Genomic DNA, 14,322 nt, shown 5'->3' on the forward strand with positions numbered 1-14,322 from the left:
TCGCATCTGCAGAAACCTTTTGGTGACTGTTATGACCCTGGACTGGAGCTTTAAGAATTTGGTCCAGATCTCAATGCTGTAGGTTTTATTTGTGCTTCTGTCTCTATATAAACACAGAGACACGTTAGTCACAGTCTGTGAGAGTCACGTGCAGTCTGTGCAGCCGTCTGGTGGGAACACGCAGCGCACTGGCAGGGCCGGAAAGTGGGGGGGCCAATGGCCCCCTGGCCCCAGTGGTTCCGGCGCCTATGGTAAGAATCCACAAACAGTCAGCAACTTGCTTAAGTGACGTCACTACAGACAACTTTACTGCATTAAGAGGTGGCATAAAGGGACCAACCTTGTCTCTGTAAACAAAAAACTGTAGAGATGCCCCCTCCAAAAGAGTCACATAAGTAACTGTGAGGGGCCGGGACAATAGGCCGAACTCATGCTGATCAATATATATATATTTACAAATAAATAGAAAATTTTATTTTTATCAGCTGCAACTTTTCTCCAGTTTAGAAACAAGTCATATTCTCCAAAGAGCTCCGCACTTTAACATAGACTTCAGTAAATAAATAGTTAATGTTCGTGTCTTGTTAAAAAAAAATCGATTTATTTCTATTTATCTTACTTTTTTCAACGTGGGGTGACGTCTTTTTCGAAGTGAAAGTGGTCATTTTTTTTTAGGCTTTGCTCCGTTCCGTTTCCTGCGCGGAGCCTGTCCAAACGGAAGTGCAACAAGGACACTTTCAAAATAAAAGCCAGTGTCAAAGTAAAAGCGCTCGCATTTGCGGCTTCACGTTTAATTTCGGTGTGCAAGGAGTCAGAGTTTACTGGGTCGTGGCTCATTCGTGCCCGCCACCATTTCTTCAATCTCTAAAAAATATATATATATATTTTGTCGTACATGGTTATGCCGCTGTTTTACGGAATATTCGTGTTTTTGAGGACAAAGCAGGTGAGAGAAGAGGGCGTGTCCTCTCACCTGCTTTATAAATCCCGGTTTGTTTACATGTGTGGGTCACAGCATGGATAGAGACATAAAAAGATGGACAAAAGGGGTCAGAGGACGCTGCTCCTGGTGAAAACAAAGCAGGGAGCAGGGGACAGGTGCGGTCCTCCTCACCTGGCTCACCTGGACACGTGCACGGTGCACCATTTGCCGTCTTAACTTCAACAACCGAGAGGCCAAACTTCTGCCTTGTCTGCATTGTTTTTGCAAAAAAAAGTGTCTACCTTCACTGTCAGGGAATTCAGCCAGCATGGCAGAGAATCACAGCGTTGAGGATATATTTTTTTTAATACTGTACCAGCTCAAAAAGATGTTTAAATATCTAAATACATAATTATGTAACACAATATAAGTTAAAAGTATAATATAGAAAAACATGTGGTCATAAAATTTATTTCTAGACGTACAGCTACAGCTGATTAGCATTTAGTCAAGCCAATTCAATATGGCCGCCACAGCCAACTGACCTTAGAAACTACAAAAAATAGCTGTAGCCCAGTCAGTTTTACACACATTGAGCTAAGATTTGGTGTGGCAGTAGCTGAGAGTAATCTTCAACAAGCTTAAATCTTTTGCAGCAGCTGTTAGATTCAACCCTGTTTGTATGTCAGCAAAATATCTCATAAACCCCTCGGGCCAACTTTAATTAAACACGCTGAAAACACACTCACTGGATTTACATCTACAACTGATTAACTCCAACAAAAGTTAATCAGTTCAAGATGGCCACCACGCAGATGGTTATAAGTCAGACAATTTTTCAAATATTGAGCTAAAAGCTGGTGGTTGTAGCTGAGAGTCATCCCCAACACATACTGAGTGCTAACACATGGCACATAATGCTTCTTTCAGGATTTCAAGGTATATGTCACTGTAAGTAGTTTCTGATTTATTTATTTTTCACAGAAAACGTACACTGAGGGAGTTTTGGTGACGTGAGTATGACTGACAGTTCTTTTACGCTTTTTCCTAGTTTATCTTGATCTTAGTAAATATGATCTTCTGCTCGGCGTGCACAGTGGACGGGATGGATAATGTTTTCATGAGGCTGAACCTCCCAGCAGCACCATGGCGAGCACAGCTCAGGTTGGTGACAAGGTGCTTTACCATGTGGGGGCAGCCTTGTCTCTTGTTCTAGGATCAGTGTCTGCAAAAAGAATCTGCCCTGAAGCAATATGTGCGAGTATTGCAGTATTTTGCACTTGTGCAGCACTTTCAGGATTTGATCCTTCAGATGCAGGAGAAAAAGAAACAAACTGAACATGTGTCACACTCCATCAATAACAGGTAAGCATACCAGGCAGGACCCAAGATCCAGGCTGTGTAAAGATGCCCCTGAGACAGTCTAGCACATAATAGCAGGATGTAAGATGCAGGCATGCAAAGACTACATGGAACCCCATAACCAAGTGGCTGGAATAGACATCATTAACATTAATTTCTTATGCCTCACTCAGCTTCTAAATGAATTTTTCTCCATTAAAACAGATATAAAAAAGCCATCAACAAAAGCCTGAACATACAGCTACTAACATTTAACTTTGAAACAAGCAGAAAATACAGTAAAAGGCAGTATACATTAAAGGAAACTCACAGTTACTCTGATGCAGATTAGCTCAAGTCAGATATTGGCTGCATGTTCATCAACAACAGTTTGATTGCTCCCATTAGATCTTTGCTGCCCTTTCCATGTCAAAATAAAAGTGACTGAAAAATTTAAACTATATATATTGTTGGCTTCAAAGTCACTGTCACGAGAAGACTTCACTAAATAGGCTCAGTTATTTAAGCAAAATAAGAAGCATCAGAGACTCTATCTGTTCCAAACTAGAGGGCCAGATCTAATAAAATTTAAATGTTACCTTGGAGGGCCAGATGAAATGATACCAAAGGCCGCATCTGGCCCGCAGGCCTTAAGTTTGACACATGTGACCTAACTAAGAGTAAAAAAAAAAACAAATTTTCGCAGTCAAGCCAATACAAGTAGAATAATTAAAGTGAGCAGCGGAAAGTAGTCTTTATTTTAATTTAAGCTAAACAAATAAGTGTTTCCTCCGATAACGACCTCTGGTCATTGTCTCCCCTGCTTCTTCCAGGTTTTGCTCCCTCTCTCTTTGTCCTCTGACATTTTGTAGTGAGCTGCTGCAAAACAATCTGCAGATAAATAAAGCCAAACTGTGTGGGCCAGCAAATGTAAGAATCCACAAACAGCATGTCAACACCTTGCTGTTACTGCATGAAGAGGTGGCATAAAGGGACCAACCTTTTCTCTCTAAATACAGAAAACTGTAGAGATGGACAATTATTTTTCCCCCCAAAGACACATAAGTAACTGTGAGGGCCAGGACAATAGGCTGAACTCATTCTGTTCAATATACATATGTAAAAAAAAAGAAAATGTAGCTGAGAAACAAACCTGTTCTCCACAGAACTCTGCACTTTAACATAGACTTCAATAAATAAATGCTTAATGTTTGTGTCTTGTTAAAAAAATCAATTTATTTCTATTTATCTTACTCTTTTCAGCGTGGGCTGACGTCTTTTTTGAAGTGAAGGTGGTCATTTTTTTGAGGGGTGGCTTCGTTTTCTGTGCGGAGCCTGTCCAAACGGAAGTACAACAGTAGACACTTTCAAAATAAAAGCCGGTTTCAAAGTAAAGGCATTTGGTTTTGTGGCTTGACGTTTTATTTCGGTATGTGAGGAATCAGAGCTGGCTCGTTCGTGGCTCATTCGTGCCTGCCACCATTTCTTCCATCTCTAAACTATATATTTTTTGCCGTGCGCAGCTCATGCAGACGAGGTGAAAAAATAGGAAACATGTTTTTCTCAAATGGTTGGGGTGGCTGAAGAATAATCTACGGTGGCCAAGGTCACCATTGGCCACCCTTTGCAGCCACCACTGTGCCTGGTTCACATGCAGCCTGTTTGAGTGTCTCTCATGATGCTTTAGTTCTTGAAATCAAACAATACGAACACTAATGGATGTATATTTGAATACCCAAGGTTACAGCAATAGAATGTCTGAGTTTATCCATCAATGATCTCTCTGTGAAGGTGTCAGTTTCACATGTTTGTAGTTTGTTATAAATATCTGCAGTTTTCAATTCTACATGGAATTATAGCAATCATCAAGGTTTACTTGCATACCCTGTTCAATTCCAGTCCAGAAAAAGCACTCAACTTCAAATCAAAATAAAACAAAAAACCCCCCAAAAAATTCTTTATTCAAGACGCTCAGTGACTGAGGACATCAGCGTACTGCTTGTTGATCTTGAATCTAAATCTTTTGTATTAGATTAGAAGAACCTCCCTACTCTGGAATAGAGTAAAACATGAACCTGAAAAACAAGATTCCTTTTTGACAACTTTTATTTTGCACAGCTGTGCGATTTTCAACAATAATTGTGCAATAGTTCTTCTTTTTTTTTGGAGTCTTGCAGACTTCAGTTCATTGAGAAGAACCATACATCTGCTCATAATGAAAACAAGAAGTCCATCTACAGTTTGACTTTTGAGACAAACAAGAAGGGCAACATGCTAGTTAAACAGCTGGAGGTATGACAAGTGACGAACACGCTGAAGCAGTTTTATCACTTCATATAGAGTTGTTGCTTGCTGCAGTCCTGTTTGCATGCTCAGATATACGTTTAAATGCAGTCCTCTTGTTTTTCAGGCTATAACCACAGACCGTAAGAGAGTCTTGCAGAAAGAACAGGAGCACACTGACTTTCTGTCCAGACACCTGGATCATGTCATCAAGCTTCACCAAATGGGCCGCAGCCAGAAACAAAGAGAGTCCTGCTGCACTGTAAACGTCTGGTGCGGCCGGTCATATAGCTGTTTTACAGATCAGTGCTTCCCCTCTGTCTTTTTTAGCTAATCTGAAACTCTTAACAACCTCTGGTCTGATTGGTTTCAAATACAGTCAAGCTGAAGCAAATGCCTTTTTTATACCACAAGTGTCCTCATTGGAAACCTATTAATATCCGCTCTTGTGCTGCAGATTTTGGTACAGATTGGGAACGTCCTGCAGGCAAAATGCGGTTCATCATTTATACCACCAAGTGTTGTCCACTTCCAGAGTGGAGCCTCACATTGGGCTGTAAATGTTGATCTGGGTTTGCTGCATGGGGTGCTGGAGATAACTTTCTGAATGACTTTACATAACAGAGTTTAATTGGCGAGCGAATTGGGTAGTCAGAGCCAGGCATTTTTGAAACAACTCTAATCAAATTTATTCAAACTACGTTTGCACGAGCCTTTATGAACCTTTATATCACCTTCAGTTTCTCATTACGCAGTTATTTTACATTAAATTAAGAGGTTATTTGCAAAAAACAAACAGTGTACCGTTTCAGACACACAGAACTCAAACTACATAGACTTTTAAACCCTTCTTTTTAGTTTTGCTTTTTTTAAACAGAGCACACAATTTTGGTAGCTCTAGTTGTCCTTTTATATATTTTATTGTCCTTTAATTCTTGTTTATATTTGATTATTTTGCTGTATTGTTATCTTGTTTGACTGTAAAGCACTTTAGCCATCCTCAGCTGTTTCAAATGTGCCGTATAAATCAAACTGACATTGACTAAAAGCAGCAGCAACAGCCAGCTGTAGCACTTCTGTGCAGCGTGGGCCACATCCTGCAGGAGTAACAATGCTTTTTTTTTGCCAGAATAGAAGTTTACTGGAGGTGTAATGGTTTATAATGTAATGTTTGCATAAACCACTATGAAATTTTGTCCCCTTTGGTCTTTGCTTCTCTCGGACTAGCTGTTAGCTCGTCAGTCAGTTTAGATGTAACTCTGTTTCTCAAAAGCTGTCTACAGCAGGTAAGATATTGAATGTTTCTAATCTGTCACAGTTGTCATGTGTTTTAATTTGTTTTTGTGTCTAGACTTTCTGTACTGCACAGATGTCAGAAAATTCCTATCTGTATAGAGTTGTTTAGTTCATTGTTTCATTCTGTGAGGCTCATTAGTGGTGGAGATCGTACCAGGCCACCAGCTGTTTTTTTTTGTTTGTTTTTTGTCGATTTCCCCTCCCAGCACGTTCCCCCTGAACACGGCCCCTCAGGCTCACCCCACAGCTTTGCCCTTACAGGTGCCCGTGGCTCTCCGGCTCGGCTCCAGATGCAGGTGGACAAGCTAAACCCTCTGGCCCGACGCCAACCCCAACCTGCTCCAGCAGCAAGGACACGTTACCAAAGTTTTCCACTCCCCCAACCGAACGGTCTCGGGACCCCTGCTGAGAGCCTCCTTTTCCCACAGAATGCCTCACTTTCACAGTGAACACATCCAGTCGTGTCAGCTCAGCTTGTAGCGTACCAAACCCTAGATTTGGCCCCCCATCCAGGTTCCCTTTTTTGTTTTTCTGTGTAAGGGTGTGTTTGACTGACTTTAACCAGCAGTGACAGTGACTGGCATTGTCCTAAATAGAGCCGACAGCCTTCGCATCAGTTTATGTCTTTGGTTCCTAGGATGGATTTTATTTTAGTCTTGGATACATAAAACCATGAAGTAAATCAGCTAAATCTGCGGCGCAGCACCAGGAAACGATGAGTCAGCGTTCCATAAGCGAAGCAGCGTAATACCTTGAAGCTGGAGTTGTTTAGTCTAGCTCCAGGTGTGTTTTGGTTCCCGCTCTGAGGATGTAGACCGCTCACAGAACAATACTAAGTGCATACAGAAGTTGGGTCATTCTGATGTGAACAAGCTGTCACAGCTGCAGAAGGAACTCAGCAGATAAATATACCAAACGCTCTGTGTTTTATTAGCAATCCCACAAAGTTATATTTGTATTTTTTAAGCACACTGGGGTCATATTATTGTAGGCTTTTACTTTGTAGCTGCTGTTCTTTATGTTTCACCTTGGTACAATCACATTTAAGGGAAATATGGAAGCATGGAATAACGTTAGTTGATTAACTTTTACTAATTGGCATTTCATAACGTACTGTATGTGAATATGTTGTTGTGTGCTGTAATTAGGTTTATGATTTGAACCTTTTTTTTTTCTGTCTACTGCCCTGAGATGACTTTTGTTGTGATTCAGCACTATATAAACAAACTTGATTGAATTGAATTATATTAAAACAGAAACATTTAAAAGGTAACATTTTAAAATGTATGAAAAAAAAGATCATCCAAAAGATTTTGGTTTAAATAAAAAAATGTCCTGTAGTCAGTGATTTGATTAGATTTAGTACTCTGTGAGCTAAATATGAAAGCTTGTTGACACTCAGGTGCAAAGATTTTGCATTTGCCGTCGGTAACTGGGTTTTCTGGAGTTAATTTGTGTCTCTTGGTATGTATTATCCAGACACATCACTATTTTAGTGGTCGAGGGATATGACCACAGTGATTGTTACACCCATCACTAACATATAAATATTTATGTGAGTTTCTTTTTAAGATTTGGGTGCATGCACATAGGCCATGCGTAGTCTTATGAAAGCTTAACCCCTGAGGTAATTAATGAACAGAGCATTATGCTGTTCATGCACAGTTAAACTACTATGCAATGTTGAAAAGGAGGGAAAAAGTTGAGTTTGACCCATAGAGTTAAAAACAGATTGGGAACACTCCCGCTCATTGTCTAATCAGATTTTGTGATGTAATGAAGGATCCAAAATGGCTGCCAAAACGGGAGCAATGTCGACAAACACATGTATCGATGAGAAGATACGCCGTCTTTGAAATGATGTAGGTCTTCAGCTGCACACTAGGTCTTTGTCAAAATCAACACACTGGTGTACGATCATGTCGGCTACGTGAACAAAATGAAGGCCGAAGAAGGCAGTGAAGTTAGGAGGATGTGTGTTGGACAGATGGATCGTCAACAACCAGGCCTGTAAGTTGTGATTGCAACATCTTTATATAAAAAAAAGAATACTAGTGTAAAAGTAAAACATGCTTCACAATTAAAAACAGCACAATAATATGCTGTAGGATACAGATTGGAAGAAGCTGAAGCTTCAAGAAAATCAGGATATGTGCTTTTTAATTCTACATCCAAACTATTGCTTAGACATGATTCCCGTTTTGATAATGGCGGCGATTGTCCATCGAGTCACAGAATCACGTGACAAGGGCACCCCCCTCTGTTTCGAACTCTATGGTTTGACAGCAAATCTTTTTCCTAAGTTATGTGAAAGATTTCCACTGGGCACTGAATAAAACTGATATGAAAGTGGGTTATTTATCATTTGCATACAAATGATGCCTTTATGCCTTAGAATCACTTAATTATACAACTTCTCTTTAATCCTCACTTGGGAATGTGGGCGTCTGACATTAGAGTGTAATGTCGCCTCTTCCTGGATTAATGGTCAAAAGCCCTCGGACACTTTATACGTGAGCTTGTCTCCTGATGGGACAAAATGCTTCCTCAAATACACAAGCGTACATAGCGTAGTATCAGAACAGCATCTTCCTGTGAGTTACTACTAAATGAGACACGCCCAGATATTTTAAACCTTTTACTTTCTGATAAATTTCAAAGGATGTTGACCAGCTTAAGTTTGCAATATGATGTATTTTTTTCATCTCCACCATCATGAATGCTGACGAGTTTCCAATTAAATGTTTGAAGCCGCTCTCTTCTTTCCATCATTCATTGTTGCGTCATTTGAGGGGGAAGAAGGAGCAGCTCCGACTGCCAAACCAGACCTGTAGATAAAGTTTCTTCTTCGTCTTTGTACACACAGGAAACGCCACCACCCATCAGCATGTCTCAACCACAACACAGACTGAGCGTCTCCCTCCGACATTCCTATGGGTATCACACCTGAAGGCTGTCAACACCGCGCAATATCTGCTTTCAGCTAATTACTGTATATGCAATTCTGTGTTTGGACTGAAACCCACACATGAGCAGGAGGAGCGCCTCAGCTGATCCACTGTGTGCCGTGAAATGAAACTTTCCTCCTCATCTCAGTCAGGTTAAAGGACAGCCGAATTCACCGGAGAATGCTGTTGTTGGGTAAGAGACAGCTGTACAAAAGCAGACACACGCACTTAAGCTCCAATTATACCCGTTTAAAAACAGATAAATAAAAAACTGCAGCGACTGGCTTTCGTTTTGCACCACAGGACAGATTCCTGGAATGCTCCAGAAACACATCAACCTTGTGGAAAAGTGGAATCTGCTGTGAAAAAGAGACAAATGTCATCTCCAGTCATCCCCGTCAAAGTCGAGCCAAGTTATGTAAGGAGACAGTAAATTATTATTAAAGCCCCCAAAAAGCGTTCCATACCTACAGTCAATCCCCAAATCGTTCATAACACATTCTGATATATAAAAATGGTAAAAATGTTGTTATTTGTTGACAAAAGGTTACTTAGGGCTGGTTTAAATTTATTTATCATATAAAACCTGTGTCAGAGAAGCAAATTACATTTTAAACAATTCTGAGATGTAGGGTTTCTACACAGACATTTAATTTTTAGAAACAAGAATCTTCTTTCCTCTGGTCCATCCTTAATGCGAAGCCACCTCTTTTTATTTTTAAAATTTAGAAAATATACTGCAAATGTTTATGCTTGGACATACAAAGTGGCTCAAACATCGATTAAGAAAGAAGGAGGTTTGACTCTAGAGAAATATGGAAATTTCGAGAAGAAAAATGTGCGGGACCACATTTAAGTTTTTTTAACAACAATACAAAAAACAACTGTTTGTAACCTTTTCTAAGGGACCTATAACTTTCAAAGAAATCAAAATTTGTTATGTGCATGGGTAAACTAACATTTTTTAGGTGCCTTTATTCTTAGCTTCTGACTGTATAAAACACAACAATAGAAGTGATTTTAAAGGCTTTACGCCAGCGGTTCCTAAATGTTTTAACATCCAATCCATAAAATAACTGGACGGAGGCGTGTGACCCAAAGTGTCTTTACATATAAAGTAATAAAAAAAAACAAGAAAACATCCCAAACAGGGATGTGACTAAACAGGAACTTAATTTTCCCAAAATATGTCCTTGCCTTAAAAATATAACTGAATTATTTACAATAATATCGGTGGAAAAGTGCTTTTTTATATTTTACCCATTTCTTCATTTTGATAGATATTTCTTGTCATCCACAAGAGGGTGCTGTAGCACCCTCAGCACCCCCGGTTTATGTGGCATTGCCAGCAGATTAGGCAAAAGCACAATGATAACGCCAACTGTCTCAACAACCATCTGGCACTTTATATCCTTATATAACTTTGCTTATTTTAGCTTGAAACGATTGTGCTAAAAATGTGTTATTAGCAGCAATTTCAAATATAATTTCATTTCTGTAAATCGTCTCAAGACCCCCAGAGCTGGTCCTTCATAGCCCACAGTGTGGTCCAACCACAGATTTAAACTGATATGCGTTATAATTTAATGCAATTGTTTATTTTGAGAAATGTTTGCCATCATTTTATTTAAAGCAGCAGACTTACTTATCAAAGATCCTGCTGAATGAAAAGGAGAGCTAAATGTTGTAAACATGCCAGCAGCTTAGCAAGATGCTGGAAATGCTTGTGTTTGTAGAAGAGAGGAAACAACATTAGGTTGTGTTGCACATTCCTCATGTTTTTTGTATTTAACTAAATGTTATTCTTGGTTTAAATGTTTACCAAATGTTGCTCTTTTTTATTTTTTAAACCCTGCTGTTTCTGGCGCCTTAGACCAATTTATCAGCCAGTCTGGCTTCTCTTGCATTTTTTTTTTTTTTTCATATCTAGAANCCCCTGCTCTTTGGATTTCAGGCATTTATCTGTCAAAGACCCAGACAGTGCAGATGAGCAACCAGAAATCAGATCACAAAGCAAAAGGGAACGCGGTATCTCCTCTCCTCCCCTCCCAGTGGCAGACAACAAACCTCAAACGGCCTGCAGAGCCTCAGAGCGTTTCTGGTGGACCAGAAGAAAACTGAAGCTCCAAATCTCACCCCTTGGTGGCGAGACGAGGAGCAGGTTGACGTAAAGAAAGCCGGAAACGCTCCAAGGTTTTCATTTTTTGCGTGCCGTGTTCCAACTCTGCTCAAATCTCCCAGGCAAGCTCTGTCACAATATATTTATCACTGGTCTCAGATGGAAACTCCAGAACTTGTGCCTTTAAATGTTCATGTTTATCTTACAAAAATCAGTGATTTGTGGGTCAGTGTGGAAGAGTGATCCCAGTGATGAGCCTGCTTTTGGGTTGTTTTTTACATCCTAGATGCGTCAGAGCTTACGCTTGATGTATGGTTTGTTCTTTCCATATTTCTTTTGTGTTGAGTGTCTGTTTCTTTTGGGGGGGAGTTAGCTGGGAAGGGAGTGACCATTTTGTGTCTGAGATGACTGCTAACCTGGGGACCGAAGGGTAAAGAGGGAGGCAGGTTTTTGAAGAAATATTCCCCGGGGACAAACAAATTAATACACATTTTTAAATTCAGTCTGGATTTTGTACTTGTTAAAATACCACAAAAGAGTTTCTCACTTTTCAGTCAGCTTGATAGCATCCCAGGTGAATGTATCCGGAAAATATTAAACATAAATACACTTTTGAAATCAATAGTTTTCATGGGTTTTGATAATTACATGTAGAAAGTTTGCAGTTCCAACCACAGCGGTGCTTTTTTCCGCCCCTCTCCATTGTGTAAAATGTAAATAAAAACTAGAACTAGAAATATGAACTCCATTAGATTTCACCCTAAAGGAACAAACAGCACACATGATTAAATTCTGAAGGGGTTGTCTCTTTTATGAATGGGTGTTATTAGTTCAGCCACATAATTTTAGTATTTATCTATGAGACATGTACTAAGATATATTAAGGACAGAAATTTAAAAAACAATTTAAGATTTATTGAAATTGTCAAAGAGTGGGGAAATGGAGGCAAACCCAGAGTGCAAACTCATTTTAAAGAAAACTAATTTATTAAATAAATACAAAAAGGCTGATGTGGCAGCAAAAACTGGAACTAAGTGCAAAACATAAATAGGCGAAGCATGGAGCGATAAAACATGGATGAAGGACAACAAGCATGAACCAAAAGCAATGAACCAGCGGAGAGTGGAGGAGAAGACCGGACTTATAAAACACAGAGGATAACCGGTAAGTGGGCACAGGTGCGTGAAACTCATTACTGACAGGTGGAGGTGGGCGTGGCAGCAAAACCAGGTGAAGACTGAGGACGAATGGAAAAACACTGGAGACAGAGGCAGTACAAAAAGGAAAACAAGATAACTAACAAAACCCAAGAAAGACACAAAGAAAAAAAACCAAAACCTCACAGAAATGGCTCCAACTCTGGACCAGGAGGTAACATCGAGCTTTACTGCAGGAGGGCCTGAAACTCCTGATTCCCTGGAAGTTTTCTGACGTTGTGACCTGCGTGGATTTACCATTAAGTAAAAAAAAATCAACAGGTTCAAACTAAAATGCTTCAGTTTTGGGAACAACAGTCATACTAACATATAAGGGACTGCAGGAGATTTTCAGATCTGATCTGTTGTCAGGTGTATCCTTCTTCCACATCAGAAGTGTGAAAAGCTGCACTTGTTTTGCACTTGTTTTTCACCCCCTCGCCCCTCGGTGAGCCTGGAAGTCCAGTTGACTAGAAATGAAAAGCTGGCAGGATTAGTGTCACATAGACTTACCGTGACTGTCATTTTAATGATGTCTAATTCGAGGCTTTTATCAGTAAAGGCAGACATTATGAATGAGCACCAAATATCCTGGTATGTGAGTCTGCAGTGAGCTTTCTTGCTTTCTTTCTTGCTAGCATTTTTATTGCACTGAAAGTGTAATGACTTCAAATCTTAAATTAGTTACTGTACCACAGAATGTACTTAACACATTCACGTTGTATCATGTAAGTTTTGAGTTGAAATAAAGTTTGTAATGAGTACACTTGCTGATATATTAACAACCGTAGATAAGGTTAGACCTGATGTTTTTTCTTTTTTTCATTAGCGCTCTCTTGATAAATTCTGCAGGCATGTGCTAGAACAGTGGTTCCCAAACTTTTCAGCTTCTGACTCTTAAAATACGAGTGATAAAGGTGTGTGACCCCATCTATTGGCTGTTAAAATATCCAAAAGTGCTAATGATCCCATTAAATAAGGGCATAATGACAACACAAACAGTCTTAGCATCCATTTAGCTATTTTTGGAATCATTAAATGACTTGTATTTCAATTGTCTGTAACAATTATGGTGCAAATATATCATAAAAACTGGAGTTTTAATTGTAACTTGATATCTGGAGATTATCTAAGGACCCCTACTTGGTGCTGGGTGACCCACATTGGGGTCCTGACCCCAACTTTGGGAATCATTGAGCTAGAACATGCTGAGTTTAAAGGGACCGATGAGTCTTTCCACTGAGAAGTCTAAGTAGAGTCTGTGCGGCCAAATCTCCAGAGTTTGTGTCAGAGATCCTGGGTCATCCTGAGGTACTGTAGAAAAAATAGTTCTATTTTCAGGTTTATTTAGCTTTTGACAGTTCCTAATCTATTAAATCTTTTGTTGTCCTTTTTATTTATTTATTTATTTTAAATGCCCTGCCACCTGACGCTGGGACCTCCAGAACACAGGGAAAAGTGAAGAGAACGAAGAGAACGCTCATCTACGTCGACCGGACTCTTACAGAGATCAACATGCAGTCGATCCACCCCCAACTCCTTGTCCCGACCCTCAGCTTTCACCGGTCTACAGTTTGTCCCTGTGTGTGAAATGCCACACACGTGTTCACACTCCCAGGACACACCAAGCCGCATATGAAACAGTTGAATGACCCAGGACCTCACATTTTCCCTGAACCAAACAGTTTCATGTTTCTCGAATTCCATGGATTCTCTGTTTCACAACTAAAACTTGAACCTGAACACAAGGATAAATTTTAAATGTACATACAAGAAGTGCTGACAGCATAAAGCTAAATATGCCTGATATTGGTAGATTTGGCCAGCTAACGCTAACAAGATGAAAAGATTCAACTCGGTGTCAGGTGTCAGGTGTGGTGTTGTTCCTCACATAGAACTAAAAACAAGATGACATTATGGTTTCTAGCTTTAGTTTTGTTAAGATTTGTTTTGTTTTTAAGATTTGTGTTTTATATACTGTAATTGTGGTTGTTTGATTTTGCTCTGTACCTTGCTTCCTGTTTGTTTGGCCCTTTGGTTAGGTTTACTTCCTGTTTTTGTCTGACACCTGGTTTCAGTTTCTAATAATCAGCACACCAGCAGCTTATTCTAATTACTTACCTCAGCGTACATACTGTATATTCTCAGCAAGTCTCTCTGTGATGTCCTCGCTGTGCTCTTGTTAGGCCCGAGCAGCGACAGCGCTGCGAAGGCCT

At 39.8% G+C, this 14,322-nt stretch overlaps 1 protein-coding gene across 1 annotated transcript in view; it reads right to left on the reverse strand.

Moving 5' to 3' along the window:
* LOC108250100 (aldo-keto reductase family 1 member D1-like) overlaps window positions 1–702 on the reverse strand; it is a 6,700-nt gene extending 5,998 nt beyond the window's left edge. The window contains exon 1 of the mRNA XM_017439815.2: window positions 620–702. Coding sequence (XP_017295304.2) covers window positions 620–665 — 46 coding nt within the window. The 5' untranslated portion in view covers window positions 666–702. The remainder of the gene's footprint in view (window positions 1–619) is intronic.
* Window positions 703–14,322: the final 13,620 nt, after the last annotated feature.

The sequence above is a fragment of the Kryptolebias marmoratus genome, linkage group LG11, assembly GCF_001649575.2.
Source record: "Kryptolebias marmoratus isolate JLee-2015 linkage group LG11, ASM164957v2, whole genome shotgun sequence".
Classification (NCBI taxonomy): domain Eukaryota; kingdom Metazoa; phylum Chordata; class Actinopteri; order Cyprinodontiformes; family Rivulidae; genus Kryptolebias; species Kryptolebias marmoratus.